This window comes from Sphaeramia orbicularis, chromosome 5 (assembly GCF_902148855.1).
Source record: "Sphaeramia orbicularis chromosome 5, fSphaOr1.1, whole genome shotgun sequence".
NCBI lineage: Eukaryota > Metazoa > Chordata > Actinopteri > Kurtiformes > Apogonidae > Sphaeramia > Sphaeramia orbicularis.
The window spans coordinates 50,945,833-50,969,627 of record NC_043961.1 but is presented as its reverse complement, the minus strand read 5'-3'; the positions used below and the strand labels follow the sequence as shown (position 1 = coordinate 50,969,627).

General features: G+C 40.5%; 1 protein-coding gene across 3 annotated transcripts in view; it reads right to left on the bottom strand.

Moving 5' to 3' along the window:
* The window catches only part of slc12a5a (solute carrier family 12 member 5a), a 250,325-nt gene that overhangs the window by 137,628 nt on the left and 88,902 nt on the right, over positions 1-23,795 (bottom strand). Inside the window, exon 1 of one of the 3 annotated variants that reach the window (XM_030133707.1) lies at positions 22,586-23,308. The exons of the other annotated variants lie outside the window; for them this stretch is intronic. Within the exon in view, the coding sequence (XP_029989567.1) occupies positions 22,586-22,640 (55 nt within the window). The 5' untranslated portion in view covers positions 22,641-23,308. Of the gene's footprint in view, positions 1-22,585; positions 23,309-23,795 lie in introns of those variants that run through there. 3 annotated transcript variants of the gene reach the window in all.

The following is a 23,795-nucleotide window of genomic DNA, read 5'->3' as shown; positions in this document are numbered from 1 at the left end:
CAGGAAAGCAAATGTCAAAGAGTGTGTGATTTGCTGAATGCACTCGTCACACCAAAGGAGATTTCAAAAATAGTTGGAGTGTCCATAAAGACTGTTTATAATGGAAAGAAGAGAATGACTACGAGCAAAACTATTACGAGAAAGTCTGGATGATACTATTAAAGAAGAATGGGAGAAGTTGTCACCCGAATATTTGAGGAACACTTGCGCAAGTTTCAGGAAGCGTGTGAAGGCAGTTATTGAGAAAGAAGGACACTTAGAATAAAAACATTTTCTATTATGTAAATTTTCTTATGGCAAATAAATTCTCATGACTTTCAATAAAATAATTGGTCATACACTGTCTTTCAATCCCTGCCTCAAAATATTGTAAAGTTTGCTTCCCCACCCTGTATATATATATATATACAATCCTCCATACACTCAAATGGGTTTTTTTTTTAGTTGTTTCATATTTATTGAGTTCATGAATAATTTTGTATGTTCACCAAAGCCGGACAGAAGGTTCAACAGCAAGGCTTGCCTGGGGCAAGAAAAAATCCCCAATGGGCTAGTAAATGTAGCTGTCATGTCAAAAACGTGTTCCTGCAAAAGAGACTCCAGAGAGATTTTAGACATTGTTGAGTGAAAGTGCAACTACAATGCTTGCTTTTGTCTGGTAGGAACCTATATTGCTGATATTTAACTGTTTTCACCTCAACTGGAGAAGCACTGGACCGAAACTCTGACTGTGCAATATCCTTACTGTTCCTGTAACTCTCCAGAGAAGCACACATGTCCATTGAGTCTAATGAAGGTCTGGTCCAGTTTTGTCAGACACTGTAGTATGTCTATATTGTCATGACAGACTGTACTGTTCCTGGTGGTCTAGGGATACTTATGTTTCCAGATGAATCATTAGTGTTGGGCGCAAAGTTTTTTTTGGCAGAAGTGTTGCCATACAGAGAGATGCTGAATTAAAGGAGTTTTCTAGTCAGCATTAGTGGGCAGATAATGACAGAGCGGAACAATGTGACTCTTGTTTCACTATAGGTGTAGTCAGCTCACTGTGTGCTGTCTTAGCAGTTAGTATGACGATGTGCTTATGTCGAGAATTGAGAACACCCTAACAGGCAGACTACATTAATTGCCACTGGTGAAACTGATAATAAAATCACTAGAGCTAACATGGCAGCTGTCCTCTGTAAAAGTCAGCCGCAGTGGTGAGGCATTTCAGGACAAAGGAAGGTTGGTGAGGAGAGGCAAGAGTGAGAATTGATCAAAAACGGCAGGTGAAAAGGAATGCAAAGTCATGTTGCTATAGCAACTGGCCATGTAGCCGAAGAGAAGGGCTGGAGTTGCATGCAGTCCTTTCTCTGTTTCTCCCTCCCTTCCTCTCACATTCCAGAAATATGAGCAGAGCCGCCGCTTGACCATGTGAGCAGATTCCTTATGCTGTCGGTGAACAAATAGCACGTCAAGTATACTGTCCATCTGACTGTGTCATTTCACATTTACTCATGAGGGTTGGGGGAGCACTTTAATTCTGCTACAGTATTTTTTTTTTCTTGTTGCTCAATGCAGAGACTGCAGTCCATTTGAGGATGGATCACATGCTAACCTTTACATTTGTATGCATGAGACAATGTTGCTGTCTATGTCATTTCTAGAGGCAACAGCCTGCATTGTTGAATAACGGAGCCTGGAAGATTGGTTCCTACAGCAGCAGAGGGTCTTGCACAACTACTTCTACTGTAATATGTTTCTTCTGGATGGGTAATATTAATAATAAAAATAAACTAATACTCATACTTATATAATAATTCTACTACTATGAGTTTGTTCTGTGGACAAAACTTTGGATGCACCTGCCTGTTGTGGTTTTTTTAAGAAAATGGGTCTTGGATAATTTTTGGGGCAGACCAGAAGCCCAACATCAAGATTTATTAACCCTAGAGGCTGAATACATGTTTACGTAACATTTTGTGTGATGCCATCTGCGTCCATATTTATGAGTCGAAGAGCAGCAGTAAAAGCTGTGAGGCTGTGGTAATGGTTGCGGCTGTGAGGTTCTTAATGAACAACTCTGTTTCACAGACTCAACTGTCACCTCAGCAGGACAAGTGTTAATGTATAGCCTGCTGCACTAAAATCCCAAATATGAATCTGATGGCCTCATTCCGTCAGACATGGTTTGGCCACCCATGTACCATTAGGCCTGTCAGGCCTTCCGGCCCAAAACATACCAAACACAGATTATTATTCCGTTCCACCCTCCTCTAAAACAGAGGATGACAGCTGCCATAGAGGCAAAATAACAAAGCCATAGGCAGACTGCTATAACTCTTCTGTTCACTACTGGTTTTGTTTGACAGTTAAAGCAGGGGGCTGTCACTAATTCACTGGCCTCTCATGACAAACCCTCTGCTCATCACTTCTCTCTTTCCGAAAGGTACTTCTAATTCCCAAAATAAAATACCTCACACCCATTTAAAAGTTTAGAGATCATTAGAAAACTGCTCACTGAGCAAAAATCAAAAAGCACTGCATGAGGCTGAGCACAGTGCGTTAACACCAACCTGTTCTTATTACAGAGGTAATTGACAAAGCTGACCTGGCAGCCATCTTGTTTAGAAACATCTGCTGAGGAATCCTTTGATGTGGCTGAGCAGTAATGGCAGTCCCCCATCTCATGAGCCCCTTCCTCCTCACTGCACATTGTGTTTCCAAAAAAATCAAAGGCTTCTCTGCACCCTCCCTGTGCACCGCTGACAATAATGACATTAAGTGAATGTGTGACAAGCTGCAGTGATCACATCCAAAAGAAGTCCAAAACCTGCCTTGGACACAGGCAGAGGAAAGAAGAGACTAGGGGAGGAAAAGGTGAAAGCAACCCAAGAAATGTTTCTGCAAACACCATAATGGTAACATCTGTGAACCAAAAATGTGTCCCATATTTACATTTCTGTATACACTGTTATTCATTTTTAGTATTTCACCTGTTCCCTGACTTCTTTGTCTTTCCTCACTAGGGCACGGGTGGTTAGGGTACAGGAGAGATACAAAGAACCTCACCACATGTGAAAGGTTTTCACAGTTTGGTAAGTGTTTAGGTAAGGGTTTGGAAAACACTGTGGTTTAGTTTAAATAGAATTAAATATATTCTTCTCCAACTGCGGCCTTTCTTGTATTAAACCAAGCCCCAACATCCTTTCCTCCACCTACAAGTGCCATCACTGCCCATACCGTAAACTGACTGAATCACATATGAGCATAACCTGTAACAAACTTAGGCTATGTTCAGACAGCAGGTTTTAATGCCCAATTCGGATTTTCTGGTGAAATCTGTTTTTTTTTTGTGTGCTCATTCATATTACACATTAAATTCGACTTCTAACAGTTTTGAGTATGAACTGAATGCAACCCTGAAGTGACCTGCATGCGCAAAAGAGGTCCTGACGTAATGCATGACCACACAGGCGTGCACTGTGTTAATGGAAATAAATATATTTTTCCTGTTGCTTCCTGGGATACAGAATTCTGACATTAGTTGTATTTCAATAACATACAGGTCGGATAAATGTGACCTGATCGTTCAGACTGAAGTTGCATTGCAAAATATCAGATACATATCAGATTTAGGACCACATATGAAAGTGGCCTGGGTCGGATTTGAGAAAACTGGATTTGTGATGTTCGAACTGTCTTTAACCAATGGGATACAGGTCACATATGGGCAAAAAAAATTGGATATGGGCCACATTTCCCTACAGTCTGAATGTAGCATTAATTGAAAAGAATCATGACTAACTGACAGACCATAATGTTGACATACACACTAATATTGATATGAGACACACTTTTGGTTCTCAATTGTTGCAATTAAACACTTTCACCCATAAAGCTGGAGTTATTTTGTTTTCAGACACATTCCTCTTTGTATTCCTATACACATCAGTAATCACCTTTGACTGGGGCGCTGTGGGCCCCATGAAAGCTAAACGATGTGGGTCCTTTATAAAATTCAGTATCTCATCAATTTGTTCAGGTGGGGGGGTGGGGTGGGGGGGGTATGTACATGGGATGGGGACAGCAGTTATACACGTGGGGGTGCAGTCCATAACTAACATAAGTAACGTTGGCGTGAAGCAAAAGTGAAACTTAACATGCTTTCAGCGTCCAACTCCATACAGCGGACCTTACACAAAATTTTCACAACTTCTAACCTGTATCCACTGGGCCACCTCCACTGCTCGATGGGCCCCCCAGAAATGCTGGGCCCCATGAATTTGTCATGTTTACCCCCCTTTTATGGCAACCCAGACCTTTGACCAGGTAAAATTATTACACACCAAGACCCAGCTACACTTTATCAAGAATAAATCACAACCATTTCATGAGAGGAGGCTAAAATATTTTATTCCAACTTTATGGACAACAGTGTACATATCTGCCATTTGCAGAAATGTGCAGTGGCAGCATTTTTCTATGTGGGATGGAAAAAACATTTTACGATCAAACATCTCTTTAAGATTTATGAGAATATCATCTGTCATCTTTCATTGCACCACTATAACTGGAGCACAAACTAATCTTACACAGATAATCTTGCTGTTTTGGTTATTAACGCAGTATAGTCATTAGCGGCTCAAAAGAACCAAACCTATGATTACTTTTAGTTGAGTGAGCGGAGCAGAAGTCCTGAGGCTAGGCCCAGCTGTGATAAAGAGCTGCTGAGCCAAGGTCCTGGGCTGCCCTGGACTAAGAATGTAGTGGCCTGATGACCAATCTGGGAGGCAGCTATGGAATAGGAGGATGAGGGGATTAGGATGTGTTGGGTTTAATAATCTAGACATGCTGGACGAAGATGACAGGGTGGGAAAGGGAGAAGACGACAGATAGCAAATGAGGAGGGATCAGCAATGTGTTAAGCAGAGGTCCAGGGATTACTGGGTGGAGGTCAAAGAAAAAAGTCACTCTCTCAGACTGGAGCATACATGTAGAAATCTCTTTCTTTGAGATATAGTTGGCATGGTGAAAAAAGGACTGAGATGAGAGGGTAAAAAAAAAACAAAAAAACTTGACAGCTCTTTAAAAATGGAAAAAATATATAAAAGGCTTCCTGTTTTATGCATTCAGAGAATATATGGGGCTATGTGAAAATCTTCAGCTGATGGATCATGAATTATAAGGCAAAATAGGAGAACATAAGGCTTTCTATTTTAAGTAGCTGGGGCTTTTACGTCCCTTTGCAGAACTCTAAAGATGCATTATTGAATAATAAAGACCATAAAATGAGAATAAATGTATTCATTGGGGAAGTTAAAATGGTGGAAAGTGCCACCCTATCACCTGAATTGTGCAGAATGAACAGAATGAAACGACAGCTTGTATTCAAATTAGTCTTGGAGAAGAAAAAAAGCATTTAAATATGCTCAATAGCACATTTCAATACAATTTATATGTGGCCCATCTGAAATATCATCCAAAGTTGTGTGTGTAGAGATGTGAATTTTACTGTTACTTAGGCATGTGTGCAGTATGCATTTAGTATTAGGTATTAGTATATGTCTCTGTAACAAACAACTCAAAACACCTACAGAAGAATCACATTCTTTACTTTGTGCATTGTTTATGTCTTATTCTGCCAGTGGAATCTGTATATGTATAATTAACATACAGCTAATGGATAATTTCATGATTTAATTTTTGTCACACTTCTTCAATTTTCTTGGCACTCATGGGGGGAAAAGTTATTTTATGAAAAATGTTATTTAACAAAAACATTTGACTAACACTGTGTTCACACGAATATGATTTGGTTTTAAAGTTAAAGGTTAAGGTTAATTTACTCCATTATCCGCATAAGGAAACACACAGCAGCTAACATTAGCATTAGCATTACCACTTAGCACCTTAATGAGCTGCCGTTGAAGGCGCTAAGGGGCCAACTGCAGATCTTCATCAGTAACTAGGTCAAGGGCACTGACAGGACCTTTATATACCTGTTGTTAATGGTAGAAGAAACTGGAGGACAGTGTGGATAGAACAGGGAAACTCAACATAGAGAGGTCCTGGTCCGAATCAGACTCAAACACAGAACATAGCTGTGACGTGGAAATGCTAACCACTATAATAATGGATTACATTTATATAGCGCTTCTCTATGAACGCATACTCAAAGCGCGTACAGTGGATCAAGGTTATAATAGTTTTGGAATTTTCATTATAGTTTTTTTTTTTTTTCTGAAATTCAGTTAGTTTTAATTAGTTTTTAGAGCAGGTTTACTAGGTTTATTAGTTTTAATTTTTTTTCTAAATGCTTAGTATTAGTTCAGTTTTAGTTTTTTAATATTTTTTATTCTTTTTCACCGTCACATTCAAATAAATACCATACAGGACTCTGCTGCTTTCTCCCAACTTTAGTATCCATGTTGCCAGGTAGAGTGGGGAAGACAAAAAAAAGGGCTAAACAACAAGTGACGAGAAGTGATGGACCGTGAAGTGCCGTATGGTGCCGCGAGCTAAACTTGCTCAAGCAAAATAAATCGATTTCATATCAACCGACATTGACAAAGATGAAAACGAAGGGAATTTTATCCATAATTTTTATACATTTTAGATAGTTTTGTAAGCACACAATACAGTTTCAGTTAGTTACCGGTTTTTCTTTTGATTATAGTTTTTATTTATTTCAGTTAACGAAGATGTTTTTCCTATTCTAGTTTTCGCCATTTCATTGCAGTGGATCCATTATTCATTCGCTCTCACATTCACACTCTGGTGGTGGCAAACTACAAATGTAGCCACAGCTGCCCTAGGGCAGGCTGACGGATGCATGGCTGCCAATTCGCACCTACGGCCCTTCCGACCACCACCAAACATTCAAACGCATTCACTCACCAGTGTGAGTAGTAGTACTGGAGGCAAGAAGGGTGAAGTGTCTTGCCCACAACAGCATATGACTAGGACACAGCTGGATTTGAACCGCCAACCCTTTGGTTATCCACAACAGCATATGACAAGGACACAGCTGGATTTGAACTGCCAACCCTACGGTTATTGGATGACCTGCTCTACCTCCTGGCCATGGCCTATACATCTACACCTAAAGTCAACACTACTTTGATATTCAAGGATCCTTAAATCAGAGACTTTTAGAAACACTGCTAATCTTGTTTCAGTTTGGTAACTTCAGGATTATGTTGTGGTCTGGAAGCACAGAAATGCTGAGTGCCGCTTGCATCAGACTTGGCTAATGGCACTTCTTGAGCAGTCACAGCCACTTCTATCATGATACCACTGGGACATTTGAGTATGTGAACATAATAAGTGGTGGTTATAAGGCTGAATCTTCCACAAATGTCCTCAGACCGTCAAGTTGTTACACATAAACATATGTGAATCTTACATATAGAATAACATAGAAGGTTAAAATGGGAAAAAGTACAAAAATATTCAAAAACTAAAAATGATAGCATCTATCTTTCCCAAATACCAATTCAACACCTGCAAAAAGAAAAAGCCATTAAAATCAGTAGATGTTTACACCCTGTTGACTAAACATAAGACATCGAACGCTGAGCATGGCACAATAAATCCTCTCAGACTACACCAATTTCAGGGCTCTCCAGTTAAGTTGCTCTATTTCCTGTGCGACAATAGCTGAATGGATTCTCATTGAGGGCCGAGATGGGACACGGGGCAAGTGGCATGGCTCTTCGCCGCCTGTGGAGGGGCCCGACTGACAGATGGTTTATTTCCATTTGCTTAGGACGCTGATAGGCTCTGCAGGCTGTGCTGAAATGGGAAATACTATTCATACAGGCATATCAGCTGTAGACATTTGCTTGACTGAGAGTTATGTAGACATGTCAACTAAGCTGTTGTCAAAGAGAAAGAAAGACAGATAGACACAGAGAGACAGAGAGAGAGGTGTTGAAGCACACTGAGCTAAGTGGTCAGCGTAGCCAAAGGCAATACTAGACTCAGGGGAATACTGTGTGAAATTCATACCGAGAAACATAAATAATTGATTTATGAAATTATCCTTTACATCTATATGTCTGCAGCTGGGTTGTGTTTAAGTGACGGGCTGAGAGGCAATGGCTAAAAAAAATATAGCAAGTGGCTGCTCGGGAGTGTGATGGCAAGAGATGAAATTATGTCAAATGTTTTAAGATGCACCTGAAATATGAATGTAAGTGGTTATAAGTATCGTAAATTATTAAAATGTGAATCATATGTAGTAGAGAAGGCTTTCAAGCAGAATACTATTTGATATTCACTGGGAATTGAATAAACATTATTGGAAGATTACCCCTCCACCCACACAGACATAAAGACATCCATTAATGCTTTGTGCCATTTTTATACTTGTATGCTAGTTTACACGAATTTGCAACTGTAATTTTTATTTTTTTTTTTTTATTGCGCTTTTCTCCTGTTTGTGCGATCTAATCAAAAGGCTATACCTAAAGATGGAGGCAACAACACTGCCTTCTGCCACGGTGCGACTGTGGACTCTGCACAGTCAGTAATGAATTCAGAAAAATGATGTCCACCCATTGGCATCCTGATTTTATTTCCTTTACAGCCAATCAAATAACGTGATGGCCTGATGAAATCTACATAACAAGAAGAAATCTGTTTTATTGGTTGACCCAGGTTCCAGTGAGTGAAACTGAGGGGGTAGGATTTATCACCTGCACTGCAGCTACCCACCAGGGGGGCAATACTGTGGCTTCATTTTTAGGGATCTGTCCATCTAATCTCACAGCATCACACACACATTACTGGTGTTTGGTGGTAATACTCTTCTTCTTATACTGTTTAGTGGTGGCTAGGGAACAACAGTCTGAACGTGGCACCTTCCAAGGGATAATGGACTGTTTAAAAACCAGACAAAGTTGCACTAGATATTGCATTTATAATGATTTGCACATTTTAAAATCATGACCTACCACTAATATTTACCAGCTGAACTCTACGTTTGCATGCCCTTTTGATGAGGCATACAATAGCGTATTCTACGTGTGTGTTCACTTACGCCAACAATCAAAAGAGGCTATTCACTATTAATAAGTGGTATCACTCACAGTTTTTTTTCTGCCATATCTGTTTGATCCTTAACAAAGGCAATCTCATCAAATGACACTATAATATGCTAGCGAAACAGCTGTTAGGACATCAAAGACAGCATTGACTCTTAGATTTCTTCTGTGGTTCTGTGGTACAGGTTTTTTTTTCTGTTTGTTTGGTGAGTGTTTCACAGAATTACGTAACTACAGTTTGTTCTGACAAAAAATGGGAAAAACATGTCTTCTTCCTTCAATGAATGACTATTTTCCCAAACAACCCCACTGATAGCCCTGCCATTGAAAATGTTCAAATTATAGTGTTGGACATTGTGTACCAGTCATAATAGCACCAATTTACTAATGTCCTTGTACATTTAGCTGTCACTTCAAGCAACGCATAGCGGGAAAAGAGGATAAAGGAGCATGTTATTAACTATTATAACGTTTTATATGACTATTCTATGAGTATGGATTCATATCTGCATGATATGGCCTGTATATCATCCTATTTCTGTTGCCTCTGAAATCTGAATTTCACTTTGTTGTTTGAAGATACTGCAGAGTTAAATCACCCAATGGATGAAGTAAAAACAACAAAAAACTGGCTGGTAATAGATGCATCTCTGAGGAACTCCCCACTGTTTTTTGCATTATAAGCCTCTGAAAGAGACATTTCATTATTTCCACCCTCCTACCCATCACAAACCCTTGCCAAACCATTTCCACTAAAGAAACCTTAATATCCTCTAATGAAGCTCCGGGCACCCTAATGGACAGGAACTAACAGGAAAACTGGAAAGGCAGCAGAAGCGGAAACTTCATCACTGGTTCTGGCCATTTCACCATTAAAGCTAAAATTACAAATGGACCATTGGGCTTTAATGTGGTCAATCAATGGGCAGATTTATAATCAGCGGCGCCCTTTATAGGATGGTGGCATCTGGACAGCAGGTTCTGGCAATAAATGAGAAACACTCCGGCTGTAATAAATCAATTGTCATTACATCCCTAACATTGCTATCAATTTTGATTACCATGGTAAATGGGTAGTAAGTTAAAACCCATCTCCATCAAGAGAAAAATAGGGTGAAACTAAATGGCTTAAACTACCATTTTCATCATTATAAAGCATGTTTACACCACAAATCTCACTATATAGTCCACTTTCATTTTGCCCCAACAAGCAAACAAAACTGTATAAAACACAAGCGAAGTGCATTAACGGAATCATGGTACTACTTTCTTTTTTAGTTTGCTAGCATTAAATCAATACTGTACGATCAGGCAATTTTTCACTTTCCTTTTGTAATCTTAAAATGCCCCTAATAAGCGTGTGGCAAACTAAAATGTTAAAGAAATCCACCAGGTTTTGAAACTCAAAAATGTTTAACTCTCATGTATTTTTGATAAAAGTCTGACCAATCATTTTATTTGGACCAAATAAAATGATTGGCAGAGCTTCCCGTCTGTCATCCGTTGCCGCATACCGCATCAGTGGCTGGTGCCTCTGAATCTGACTCCATGACCCGTTTCACTCACACTGCTCCTGCTGTCAAGGGGTGTGAATGGATAGGACTCAAATGCACGGTGCTAAAGGGAAAAAAAACGATTTATTAGTCAGACTCCGGTGAATGAAAGATTGGGATGAAGTCCGTGTTATTGTGGTGTGATGGCGTGCCTGCAGAGTGAAATTGTGAGGTACGCATGGGTGGGGGGGGTGAATAGTTCGTAAGACCAGGGGGGGAATTTGTAAGGGGGGGGGGGGGGGGGGTTCTCTGTAAGTCTCCCTCTCTCTCAAATTGCACTTAGTACACAGGAGGTATGCACAGGCTGTAGGCACCAATGTGATGAGGTGCAGTGAAGACAATGATCCAGCGCTGCACAGACTAGACCCTTAAATGCAGCTCCTAATGAAACAGGAGGCGCGGCTGTGCAGCACACAGCAGGTGGATGACGGTGTGTCTGATTGCTGAGGGAGGGGTCCGCAGTCACGCCAGAGCAGACCGTGACACCTCCGCCTCTACCTCTGTAGGGAGGAGAGGAGCGTCAGCGGTCAGGCAGGAGGAAGCAGGTGGGACTTTAGAGGGAGGCGTGTTGTTCATGTTCAAGTTTTTACTAAGTGCTGTGCAACATGCCAGATCAGTAGGTATAGCTTTAATAGATTTTACATAATTCATTCAATTTTAATTCGAAGCCTCCATGAAACAGCTTGTGCAGTGCTATTTCAATTTCGTATATTTACATGTTTCCTGTAAAAAAAGAAATTAAAGGCAGCTGCTCCTCCTCAAAACCCCATCTCCTCATATTGGTTAACTCCACCAGATGAGCAACAACCAATACCAACCCGTAACTAGTTTGTAGGCGCTATGCAGCGGAGATAAAATACAATTTAGCTAAAGATTATCATAAACTAGAGCCACTCAATCAATTAAGTTGCAAACATAATTTCAGCCTGTTCAAATGCAAAATTAAAATTGCAACAATTTCCCCAAAATTTGTGTTCTGTGTTAAGTTTATGTCAATTTTTAGTTCGTAACTTGGTGGGAAAATGTACATTTCAATGTCATCATTAATCTGTAAAAAATTTTTTTGAACAACAGAGCACATAAACTAAAATTGCAAATCACAATACTGCCCACAATATGACTTTTTCACCAGAGCCCTTAACACTTAGGCCTACACATCTACTTTAAAATCAAAGTGCAGCCTTCACTTACACTATAACCTGAGTAAAAAGAACAAATATGAAATAAGAAAAATAGGACCAATGGCCCTGTAGCTTACCCGCCAAATTAAAAGCTTTGGGAAATGTATCCAGATGCCATTTATTATCACTCAGTTATGTGTATTTATTACATTACAGAAATAGCCCATGTTTTGGTCATATTCTAATCAGATCTGTAAAAAAATTCAAATTCCAACTTGATATCATTGATACTTACTGATTCAATCCACTTCCTATCTCTTATAATGGGAACATTTTTCAAGGTCGCACCAAATCCAGAATCAGATCCGGATCCAAATAATTTCAATACCTTGTGTTGACATCATCATAAAGAAGCTGTATACCAAGTTTGAAGTCAATCAGAACTGTAGTTTCGGAGAAGAAGACAATTGAAATGTTTTCCCCATAAGAGTCCATGTTAAATTTTGCCTAAGTTCCCGGATCCAGAAGAAGATCCTGATCAGCATGTGGACATTATGTTTTGGTCATCTCCCCATCAGGGCTGGACTGTAGAAATTTACACTGGATATCATTTACATTTACTGAGTTACTGCATCGATCCACTTCCTATCTCTTATAATGGGGAAATTTTTCAAAGTCGCTCTAAATCCAGAATCAGATCCGGATCCAAATAATTTCTGTAACTTTTGTTGACATCATTATAAAGAAGCTGCATACCAAGTTTGAAGTCAATCGGAATTGTAGTTTCGGAGAAGAAGACAATTGAAATTTTTGTAACGGACGACAGATGCCGCCACCAACGGACGCCACATGACGACAATAGCTTACGGTCTGTCGGCCAGTAAGCTAGAAAGGAAATTCAGTAAAACATCATGAATCATTGCTCTCAATAAAATACATAGCAAATGAACTACTTAGGCTGTAACAATAACCACAAGTAGCATGTTACAAGATGAAATATTATTAAAAGCTAATTTCAGTAAAGAGAACATAGGAAGGAAAAACAAAGATATTTCCAATAGGGCTGTCAAAATTAACATATGAAGAACCTGGGAGGTAGCAGATATAAAGTGCAATTTCTTTTATTATGTAGCAATCAGCTTGAATAATCAAAACTAAACACAGAACAGAAAGAGGGCTGAACAGGTACTGCCAAATTAAACCAAAACAAAGGTATCCCAACTGGGGCTAGTGGTGAGCCCAAAAGAAATACTCAGTAACAAAAAGAGAACCACTTCTAACTAACCAAATAAAGAACAACAACAAAGAGGGGGCAGTACCTGGTGGCTAAGCTACAATGGACAAAAGAAAACCTAACCTAAAATAAAACAGCTACTTCTTCTCTAGAAGGCCACTCTTCTCAACGTTACAAATTTACAAAGGTTTACGACTAATATAACATAAGCCAAAAGAGCAAAACTAAACTCTATGCTCACACTGTGTACCAGTGGGCAGAATCTACAAACAAAAAGAAATCTAATTAACCAAAACTCACAGCAGCTGGTGAAAAACACTCAGGTGCTGGAACAAAACAAATCCACTAGAATAGACAATTAAAGAACTGGTCTTAACAATACTTATACAAATCGAGCAATCAGAGTTGACAACAAAACATGCGCAGAATGGTCACACACGAAAGCTTCTGAGGCAAACTCAGCCATGAACATGCTACAGCCACCCAGAGCAGTCAGCTGGAGGCGGTTAAATATGATTAGCTGGGGGGCAGGACTCAGGTGGGTGCTGGCATCTTCCAATTGGCTTTCTCCACATCAGAGGAACAGAGGTGGGAGGGAGGAAGCAAGTTTGGAGGACCAGACTCAGCCTTTTACAATAGAAGCAGAGGTTAAGACAGACTAACAGGAGGAGATGAGGCAGGACAGTCCACTGGCTGTAACACAATGCATTTAGGGCAGTTTGTCCAAGTAGAGTTACCATCATGCATGTGCAAATGGGCAGTTGATCCAGTAGTGACAGGCAGCAGAACCACCCAATGAAGATGGAAGACGCTACACAGCGTGTTCACCCTCTGGATGGAAATATGAGGGAAAAAACCCCGAGACAGAACAGTTATTACTTCTGCCAGGAGGTATTGGGATCACTTTGCTTTGTGTGTTTGTTTGTTAGCAAGATAACTCAAAAAGTTATGGATGGATTTTCATGAAATGGAAATGTTGATACTGGCACAAGGAAGAAATGATTAAATTTTGGTGATGGGGGGGGGTGATCTGTCTTTGCAGAGGTCTGCACTCTCTGATTGCTTTTCTTGTTTCCAGTTATTTTGTTGAAAATGTTAAAGGTATTTAATAAACCTGTTAAGTGCATATTTATTCCTTTCTTTCTTGAGTCTGTTTGCTCATGCAAAATGAAACGCAATTAATATAGATTAAAAATTCATGATATTTAATCGTGATTAATCGAAATGAATCTACAGCAACCCTGTGATTAATGTCATAAAAATTTTAATCGTCTGACAGCACTAATTTTCACTTTTAAGAGTTCACTAAACTGTATCAGTAAATAATTAGTGCAAACTTCTTTTTTTTATCATCTAAGCTAAACTATTTGTAAGATCTGAACTTCAGTTCTCTGCACTACAGCTCTCATGCAAAACTATGATGTTGGTGCCATCTGCCTCATTAGCAATTACAGTCCTTTCCAAACATAATGTGCATGTGTATACAGTCCACTGGCCTACTGCTTGGCAAAGAAGCAAGCTGCAAGGGACTGATCCCCTGCTTGCCACTCCCTCACACATCTCCCCCTGCCCAATTACAAGGCTCTGCTTTTGATTTTCATCCAAGGCAGCCGGCTGCTGTTTCTTAGTTCTACAGAAACCTCCACCGCTGGCCTCGGAGTCGCCTTAGAGTCCCTCTGCCCACTCATACCCACCAATTAAGCCGCTTTCTAGTTTAAAGACACAGCAATCCCACAATGCCACACTGTACCACAGAGAATCCTCCCACACACATACAACCTGGGGTTTCTGCTGCTGAATCTGTAAATTTGTCGCCCCACCTCTTATCCTCATCCTAAGAGATACGCAGTAATGAGTTCCTCCTTTGCTGCAGGCTGACTTCAATGCCAGCTCTTTCCTTATTGGGAAATGTAGGCAGTCAGTGCAGCTTTTATTTATTTTCCCAACATTATCATGCACATTAAAATCTGCGTGCACGCACAGACACACCTCTGTATTTGTGCCACAGTGAATAAACACATGCTCAAGGCCAAGTACAAACGTGACGGCAAGCACATACTGTATAACATCTACTCTTAAGATGAAAGAGAAAACTATTTTTCAGTCGGCTGGTGGTTACCTTGGCAATTGCATACGGAGCTGAGAGGATTGTTTCTACAGACTCAGAGAGAGAAAGAGAGAGTGTGCCGTGACGCAGAGGTAACGTGTGCGCTCAGAAAGAGAGAAACGTGACTTCTTTCTGTGCTTTATGAAATGCAAATGATACATCCACCAGGGAACTTCCCAACTAAAACAACAGTAATATAAGAGTGAGCTATCAGGGCTGCAGAATAATTGCAGAGACCGGTGACTGTGAACAGTGTGTGCAGTATTGTGTTGGTCATGTTTAACCTCGGTGTAAAGGGTTCAGAATTAGCAGCTATATGGAACATTTCCAACAGCCCAGACTGTAACCATGGCAATCCACATTACCTACTTGGTTATTTTTCTCTCTTGAGCCAAAAGAAAACAGCTTGATAAAATGGGAAGAAGCCAGGCTCTGACATACACTAAAACACACACATCCACACAGGAATGTAGTAGCAGGGGTGTGCGCTTTGACTTTTATCTTGTCTCGAGTGACAAACAGAAGCACAGAGTTGAAGGAACAAATGATTGTAGTGTTGCTGGGCAGAGTGGGTATCATGGTTCTGAGGCCGGCCTCCACCACACACCAGCTAAATCACCACAAATAGGTATATGAGTGAGAGCAAATCAATATGAGGCTTTTCATTACGGTTCCATCTCCTGGTACAGGTCAGTTCAGACTAATGTCAGATAGGTTGGAAATTGAGAGACTCATCATGGACTGAAGTCTCTTCAATAACAAACCCCCGAGAGGAAGGTGAGTGCATTTCGCTCCCCCAGTGGTAGGCAACATGTGCTATCAGCAACATGGCAATAGTTTTGATTTACTTTATCTGCTGTGAGCAGGTTTAACTGCAGTGGTCCACCTGAATGTAATGGATTTTTAATGAGAAAACTATGGTTATTAAAGCTCAAACACCTGTTGCAAAAATAATCTGCAAAATCTTGAGAGCGAGAGACAGAGAGATAATATAGTTTTTTATCAATATTTTAGTTAAGTATCATTTATTTGTATTTTATTTAGACATTATGCCATTTTCTTCTAAAACCAGCTGAAATATTTACATTTGTGCAGTTATTTTACACAGTGGTCATAATGCAGCGACATCCACAGCAGGTACAATTTTCAGTTACCAGGAGATTTTTCATTTCTGTAAAAAGGATAATAGAGAAAACAAAGGTTCCTCTGTTCAGCTTAGTTGAGCTTCTGCTGGCATGATTCATCTCTCTCCTTCCCTTCCGCTGACCTCCTCTTCCCCTCCATAAAACAAGTCATCTATTTCTCTCCTCAGCCATCCATCCATTTGAAGCCTCAGAAAATCTTAAAGCCTATAGTTTCACTGTTGTTACTGTTATTGTTGCTAAGCAGGGATTCATGTAGCAAAACCCACCAGGGCTGTGTATTGCAAGAATCTATACAGTGGTTACAATTTGATGCTGCAATACACTGCAACACTGTAAGCAAAGAATATATTGTGCTTCTTTGAAATCTAATTTTAAGAAAGTAGTGTTCCTGTTATACTAGAGTAGAAGAGTCAAATCATTGGAGATGCAGTAGATTGGTATGAAAATTTCAGGGTATGATAACAGCAGAAAATATGGTTTCACAGCATACAATATGCGCACAATTATTATTATCAGTTATGATCAACATTACTGGGATGGAAACGGCAAAAATTTCCATTTCCTTCATCGACTGTTTATTTGAATGTTGTTTGTTTTCATATCCAACTAATTTTGTAAAGCGCTGTGAGGCAATCTTGTTGTGTTATAGGGCTGTACAAATGAAATTGAATTGAACTATTTAGAAACAAAACAATCCAAATGCACCTCCTTCTGAACAACAGAAAAGGACATGCACAGGTGAGATTTGATATCCAGATGCCTTTTTCAGTTTCTCAGCTAATCAAATGCACACATAATGATAAATATGAATTATTATACCTTGAAATGTTATATTACTGAGACAAATTACAATACTGCTGTACAGAGGTCAGTGATTTCAACATAGCTATGAGTGTCTGCATTTAAACTATTAAAAGTCATTACAAGTTTTTGAGAATCCCTACAATGTCATGATACATTGATATTGTGATGCTTAAGCATATTAACAGTTTCTTACAAGTCTACATTCAACCTACTGCAAAGGGAATACATTCTCCAGGTTTGACTTGATGTTCAGTATTTGACGATATGCTAAAGATAAGCAATAAATAACATTGTATGCATGAGCAGGGAGTAAGAAATCATTTCTAGACAAGGAAATGGAAACACGTATGAAAGTAATGGGCAAAGATTTGGCTGATAACCGCCTCATACATGTGTGCGCAAACCCCGGTTTGTACATGTTATTGTCTGAGCTTTTCATCAGAACAGTATGAGTCAACAGCAAGCTTTGGAGAGGCAGAGCCCTTCACCACTGATTATACTCTCCTGCTTTTTAATTGACAAACCAATGAATGAATACCCATCCATTAAATCTGGACACCCACTACTGATAGAAAGCATACTCCGATTACAAAGAACATCCATTCATCTGGCCCGTCGTTACACAAGCCATTGTATCCATGTTTCATTAATACCTATCTTTATTAAATTTAATTAAGCAAATATGTAATTACAATCTATATTTGGTCTTCAAGAGCCATTTGTATGATGGTGATGAAAAGTAGCAATGAGTCATAAGCACATTTTTATTAGATGGTGTAAGGTGACAAAGCAGTGGTGAGTCTAATGAGGAATGCTGCATCATCTAACTATACTATGTTGACATGGCATGTAGGTATTTAAAGAACACAATAAGCTTATATGTCTGTCTACTCATGTGGAGATGATGCATTTAAGGGCTAAGCTACTGGAATGCTTTTTTTCCCTCTTTTTTGTGCAGGCAGAGAACTACCTTTCCAAGTAACAAGTGCCTGTGGTTCTGTATTAGCCAGCAATCTCCTTCACTTACTGTGCATTTCTGCTCCCTCTCTCTCCATTCACAGTAGATAAGTTGCAGAGTGGGTAGACAGAGAATAATGACGTTGAGCATGCACAACAACTGCCTCCCTCGGAGAGGGCCCTGAGGAGCATTTTGCAGTATTATGCAGTCAGCCATAACTAAAACATCATTACAATTCTGTTCACAGTCCTGACCGAGAGTGCAGTCTGGCTGGGTGGATAGACTGATGGATTAGTGATACTATAGATAGAGTGTCATGTGAATGTCAGTTTCATGTATTTAAATTCAATTTGGCCCTAAATTAAAACGGAAAACTTTCACTGCGGTCATTTGCTCCTTCTCACTTCTTCCTATAGATCAGCCAATATGTCAGTTGACTGATTTCATTAACTGATGTAATTTTATTCAAGTTGATAATGTTGAAAGCTGATTTTCTTATTTAAATTAATTCATGAAACACACACACATACATACATACATATAAATATACGTACATACACATACACACAATATATACACTTTGCATATATACATATGTTTTATTCTGTTTTTTCTTATTCATAATTATTTATCATAAGTGGATTTCCTGTTCATTGCACTGACTTATGACTCATTTTGGATATTTAATTTTAACATTTTTGCCTGCATTCCATGTCTGTGACAGATCACTGACAGTAGTAAACAGTAGTTCTCAGCACATGTACATGCAGTCATAAACTGTGTTATATACAGTAGGCTACACCAGTTTTGATCGGTTTCTTTTAAGAAAAGCTCATCATGTGGAGAATTTTTATTTGTGTTTTTGTTTTACTGCTTGGGATCAATAAACATTGATTTATTTATCTTATCTAACAGAGCCAAAACTGTTTCAAATATTTCCTAGATAACAGAGAATGATCTATCTGGAAGAAGCTGGCTATCAGCTGTCAGCTGACCTGCTGAGACAGAGACTTTGTCCAAGCAGAACTCATGAGCAATACTCAATTATGCACACATAACAAAAACCACTCACTCATTAAACCGGAGCAAATAAACTGAAGTGACACAATAATGAGCAACTGAATACATAAATGAAAAACTGCAGACAATAACAAACATTTGGAGAAGTAGCATGAAATTACTTTTGGCTGCTAACAAGAGCCCAGGCAGGGAGATCTCCTCTTAATGGTGACCCATAAACAATCAGTGTTTTAGCTGTTCAGGAAAACACTGGAAAACCTTCATGAAAAGGAAGGCAAACAAAATAAAATCTTTGGAACATAGACAAAGACATCAGTGTGATCTATGTGATGTGGAACATAGACCACATCACATAAATTCACACACCTGCCAAAACAAAAATTAAGTTTTTAACCAACCATCTACTCCCTGCATCACTCCAACTTTCGGACAGTAACAGCTTCCTTGTGCTTTAACAAATGCTATATACACAAACACAACATTAAAGCCTTCTGTGATGCATATGAATCACTACAAGTCTTGATGGATCCATCTCTTTGTACCAAAAACACTCCAAAGAGAAGATACATAGTTAATGAACAACATGACAAGTTATAAAGATGCAAATGTGACAGTGATTTAACATGTATCTACTTCTTTACTTTCCATACAACTTTGAGTGAGAAGTTTGCTTTTCATGTTTTGTATACTTATAGAGGTGGACACTGCAAAAAAACAAAACAAAAAAAAAAACCAACTCCCTCACAAATACACACCTCCACCCTCCTGCTGTATGTAACTCACTGTGCTGTCCTCCTCACGGCTGTAACCCAGCTGTGTAATGAAGGCTATAAATCAGCACCTTGGACAGGGCTCAGCAGCCCTGAGCTCCTGGATATACATACTACTGGAGTCAGGAGCAGTGAGGGGGGAGGGGATGCCGCTTTCAGCACCGGGGGAGAGCGGACAGCGACAGCCTCTGACATTCCTACTGTACAGAGGCGAAAAGCCCTCCCTATCTGGAGCTGCCCTGCGTAGTACTGATGACTAAACAGAGTTATTCAGGTTGTTGCACAGCTAGCTAGCGGAGCTGTGATTCAGATGAAAAGCATGGGGGGAGCAGATTTGTGTGTATGTGTTTGCACATGTTTCTTATATTGTGGGGATGTGAACCCGTTTGTTCAGTCATATTGTGGACACAGTTTGCATCATGGGGAAATAAACCTGGTTCCCACATTGTAAATCATTGAAGACAGTTAAGATATGGCTTGTTTTTGGGTAAGGTTAAGGTTACCCTAACACCACACACTAACCAATAGGAACCTTCCTGTCACTGTGGAGATAAAATTGAAGTCCTATTGGCTCAGACTGCTTTCTGGGGGTCAGGGCTTGAGTTCAGAGTGAAGTTACACAAATAAGTTCAGGGTTATGGTATGGTGTTATTGGGTAAGAGCATGCATTACATCATTGGAATATCCCCACCTGGAAATAGAAAAAAACCTGTGTGTGCACTTGTGTGTGTGTGTGTGTGTGTGTGTGTGTGTGTGTGTGTGTGTGTGTGTGTGTGTGTGCGCGCGAATGAGGTCCTATTCTGAGAGATGCTGCCACTGCAGAGTGAATAGGGGGAAAAAAGAAAAAAGAATACAGAAAGACACACAGAGAGAGAGAGAGAGAGAGAGAGAGAGAGAGTTGGGTGATACGTGAAGGGGGACACTTCTCTCTCTCCATGGGCCCCATCGTAGTTCTGTGCACACTACAGGCATAGGTTATATCTGTGCATTACCCCAGAATGGATAAAAAGGGACAGCCCTACAAATGAAACAGACTTCTATATATAGCCAGAGAGGCAATGAGCTACAAACACTTGCACTTCAAATGGAGCACATTAGCATGTGCTCATGTGCTGAGTTTGAACACACGTGCCAACTTGCATGACAGCTCCATTCTTCACACACATGAATGCATACACATTCTGTCCATGTAAATCAGATGGTAAATTTGACAACGCTAAAAGGTAGAAGTGCACACAGATAGCTGGTTTAAACCTTCTGTACGTGTTGTTTCTTGGTTTTCTGTCACGCTTTGTAATCTTCCCTTTAATGGATTCCATTCATAACACATATAAATGGGTCATGCTCACTGCCAATCTCTTACGACTACTGTCCACACTTTAGGTACATCATTGTAATCCCCCCCCCTCCAAAAAAAAAAAAAATGATGCCCGCATTAAGTTAAATATTCATGCTCCCGGAGCTGGTCTATTTTTATCATTAAGCCCTCATAGGTAGAAGAAGCAGCACAGTGACTGTTCTCTCATCCGCAACCTGTCTCTCCAGTGCATCCCTGAGAGCCCAAGGCTGACAACAACAAGGGGATTTCTGCATCACGCAAAATGGGACATATGAAAAAGTGTGAAAAAGGAGAGATGAAGACGGAGAAAAAAGAGCAGTGTAAAGCAGAGAGGTAGGCCTTAGTAATATAATCTTAACTGTGACAGAGGGAAGTGCTGCAGCTTCATATCAGGTAAAAGAAGAATTCCCCTGGTTAGAATGAACACACAGGCGCCGAAGATGTAACCAATCTATAAATGTTGCCAAAAACAATTAATCATAATTAACTTTTTCCTTTAGAGCTGAAAGGGCAGTGTATGTCAAAGCCACTTGATGAACAGAGAGCCCATTTTTGTCACAGGATAAGAAGGTACGTGCTTTCTGGTTATCAGCCAGTCTAAAACCCTCAGAAACACACACTTACACACAACACTGAACAAACCAGTGCCAGGTTTTCTCCACGTCTGTGGAGACTGACAACTGGGCTGACCTATGGGGATTGGATGGAGGGCTGATTTTGACAGCTGGGGGTGATGGGATTAGCAGCAGTGGTAGGCTTGTATCTGTAATTGTGAGTAGCTGTGTGTGTGTGTGTGTGTGTGTGTGTGTGTGTGTGTGTGTGTGTGTGTGCATGTGTGTGTGTGTGTGTGTGTGTGTGTGTGTGTGTGTACATGCATGTACAAATGCCCATACCGCCTGTCCACAGAATGCCATATGTGGTGGGAGTATTTACTCTGTCATGAAGAACGGATGAACTGTTGGAAAGCTGCGCCAGAACACACTCTCTAGTGAGAATGCTTGGATGTGATTTTTCAAGTCTTTCAGAGTATATGTACACGCGTGGATATATCTTCTAAGTGTGAGCATGTGTGTGCTGGACAAACTGAAATGCCCTCACGTTCACCATCTATCGTTTGGAGTGAACCCATTACTATTCCTGTCACAACAGCCTTGCAGTAAGAGCAGCAGCAGAGGAGGAAGCAGGCCGACCACCGTACGATGCTGTAACACTCGTCGCATGCACACACACATGCATGTGCACAAGCACACACACACACACACACACACACACACCCACACACACACACACACACACACACACACACACTCCTCCAGTGTCTGCTCACTCCTATTAGGTTGTCTGTTTCTTAATATAAACCTACACTGTGTGTTATATTTAGGGGAGCAGATTTACACACATCATCGGTTCATTTTCCATACCCATGTGAATATTCATATCTGCTTGTGTGCAGGTCTGTGAGTGTGTGTGTGCAGTTTTGCACGACACATCCCATCACTTACCCTGGCTTTGCGCTCCCCCGTCCCCCTCCTCTGTGTCGGTCAGGTTGTTAAGCATCCTGGCTTCTCTACAGTGCTCTTCTGCTGCGGAGCGATGTCACCGAATGAGCTCTCGGCAGCTCACCCTGCGATCCACGCACTGTGATACAGCCACAGAAACCGCGGGGAAGCAGTGTAGAAATATGCCAGCCAGATCCTCCTCGCTCCTCTTCGCTCCTCTTTGCTCTTCTTCGCTGCCGGTAGGATGCACGAAGAGAGGCAGCAGAAGAGAGAAGGATTTTTTTTTCCCTTTGTAGATCCTCCTCTTGACGTCTCTTCTCTGCTGGCTTGTAAGCGTGACTCTCTCACTCTCTCTCTCTGTTGCTCCCTCTCTCTTTCTCTCTCTCTCTCTTGCTTGTCCTTTCTCTGTTGCTCTCTCTTCAGGAGAGAAGGAGGAGGAGGAGGAGGAGGAAGAGGAGGAAGAGGGAAGCTGCAGGACTTTGGTAGATGATGGAACGCCTCAGAGCTGCACAGTTACTCTCCCTCCTTCCCCCTTTCCTTCACTCTGTCGGTTTTTGCCTTTCTCACTCCTGATCTCGATCTCTCCCACTCACAGATACAAGAACACTCACTCTCCTCTGCTCAGATGATGTGGCTCAGTCATTGTAGCTGCCAAACTGATTGCATATTCAAACAGTGTGATTTCTTCTGTATCTATATCTCCCCTCCCTCCCTGATTTTCTCTTCTCATCGCAGCTGTCAGACAGAGAGGTGATTGGGGAAGCAGAATTGATGCTGCTGGAAGAGCAGAGCAGGCAGTAGCCTCACTGCTCTGATGTTTTCTGTCCACAGAGGTGCATTATGCATCGGCTTCTCCTCCTGCCAGCTTTGTAATAAGCCGACGTGCTCAGTCCCTACTTTAATGTCAGATGCAAATAGCGCCTCTGTTTACTTCAAGGGATCAACAAGCCCTATCAGCATCATCTGTATGTAGTTATGATAAACAAGTACAGCCATGTACAGTGAAAAACATACATGGAAAAGCACACCAGCTCAGTAGCAGTTTGGTTTTTTGCACAAATCTATTCACACACCTGCCTCTCTGTCCAACAATACCGCCTGGTTCCCCATCTATTTTTTCCATTTTTCTTATTTAATCCACCTATTCAAGTAAAGAGGAATTTGGTTCCAAATGAGAGAACCTGCACACTCGTCAGAACAGGATTGAAGCCTC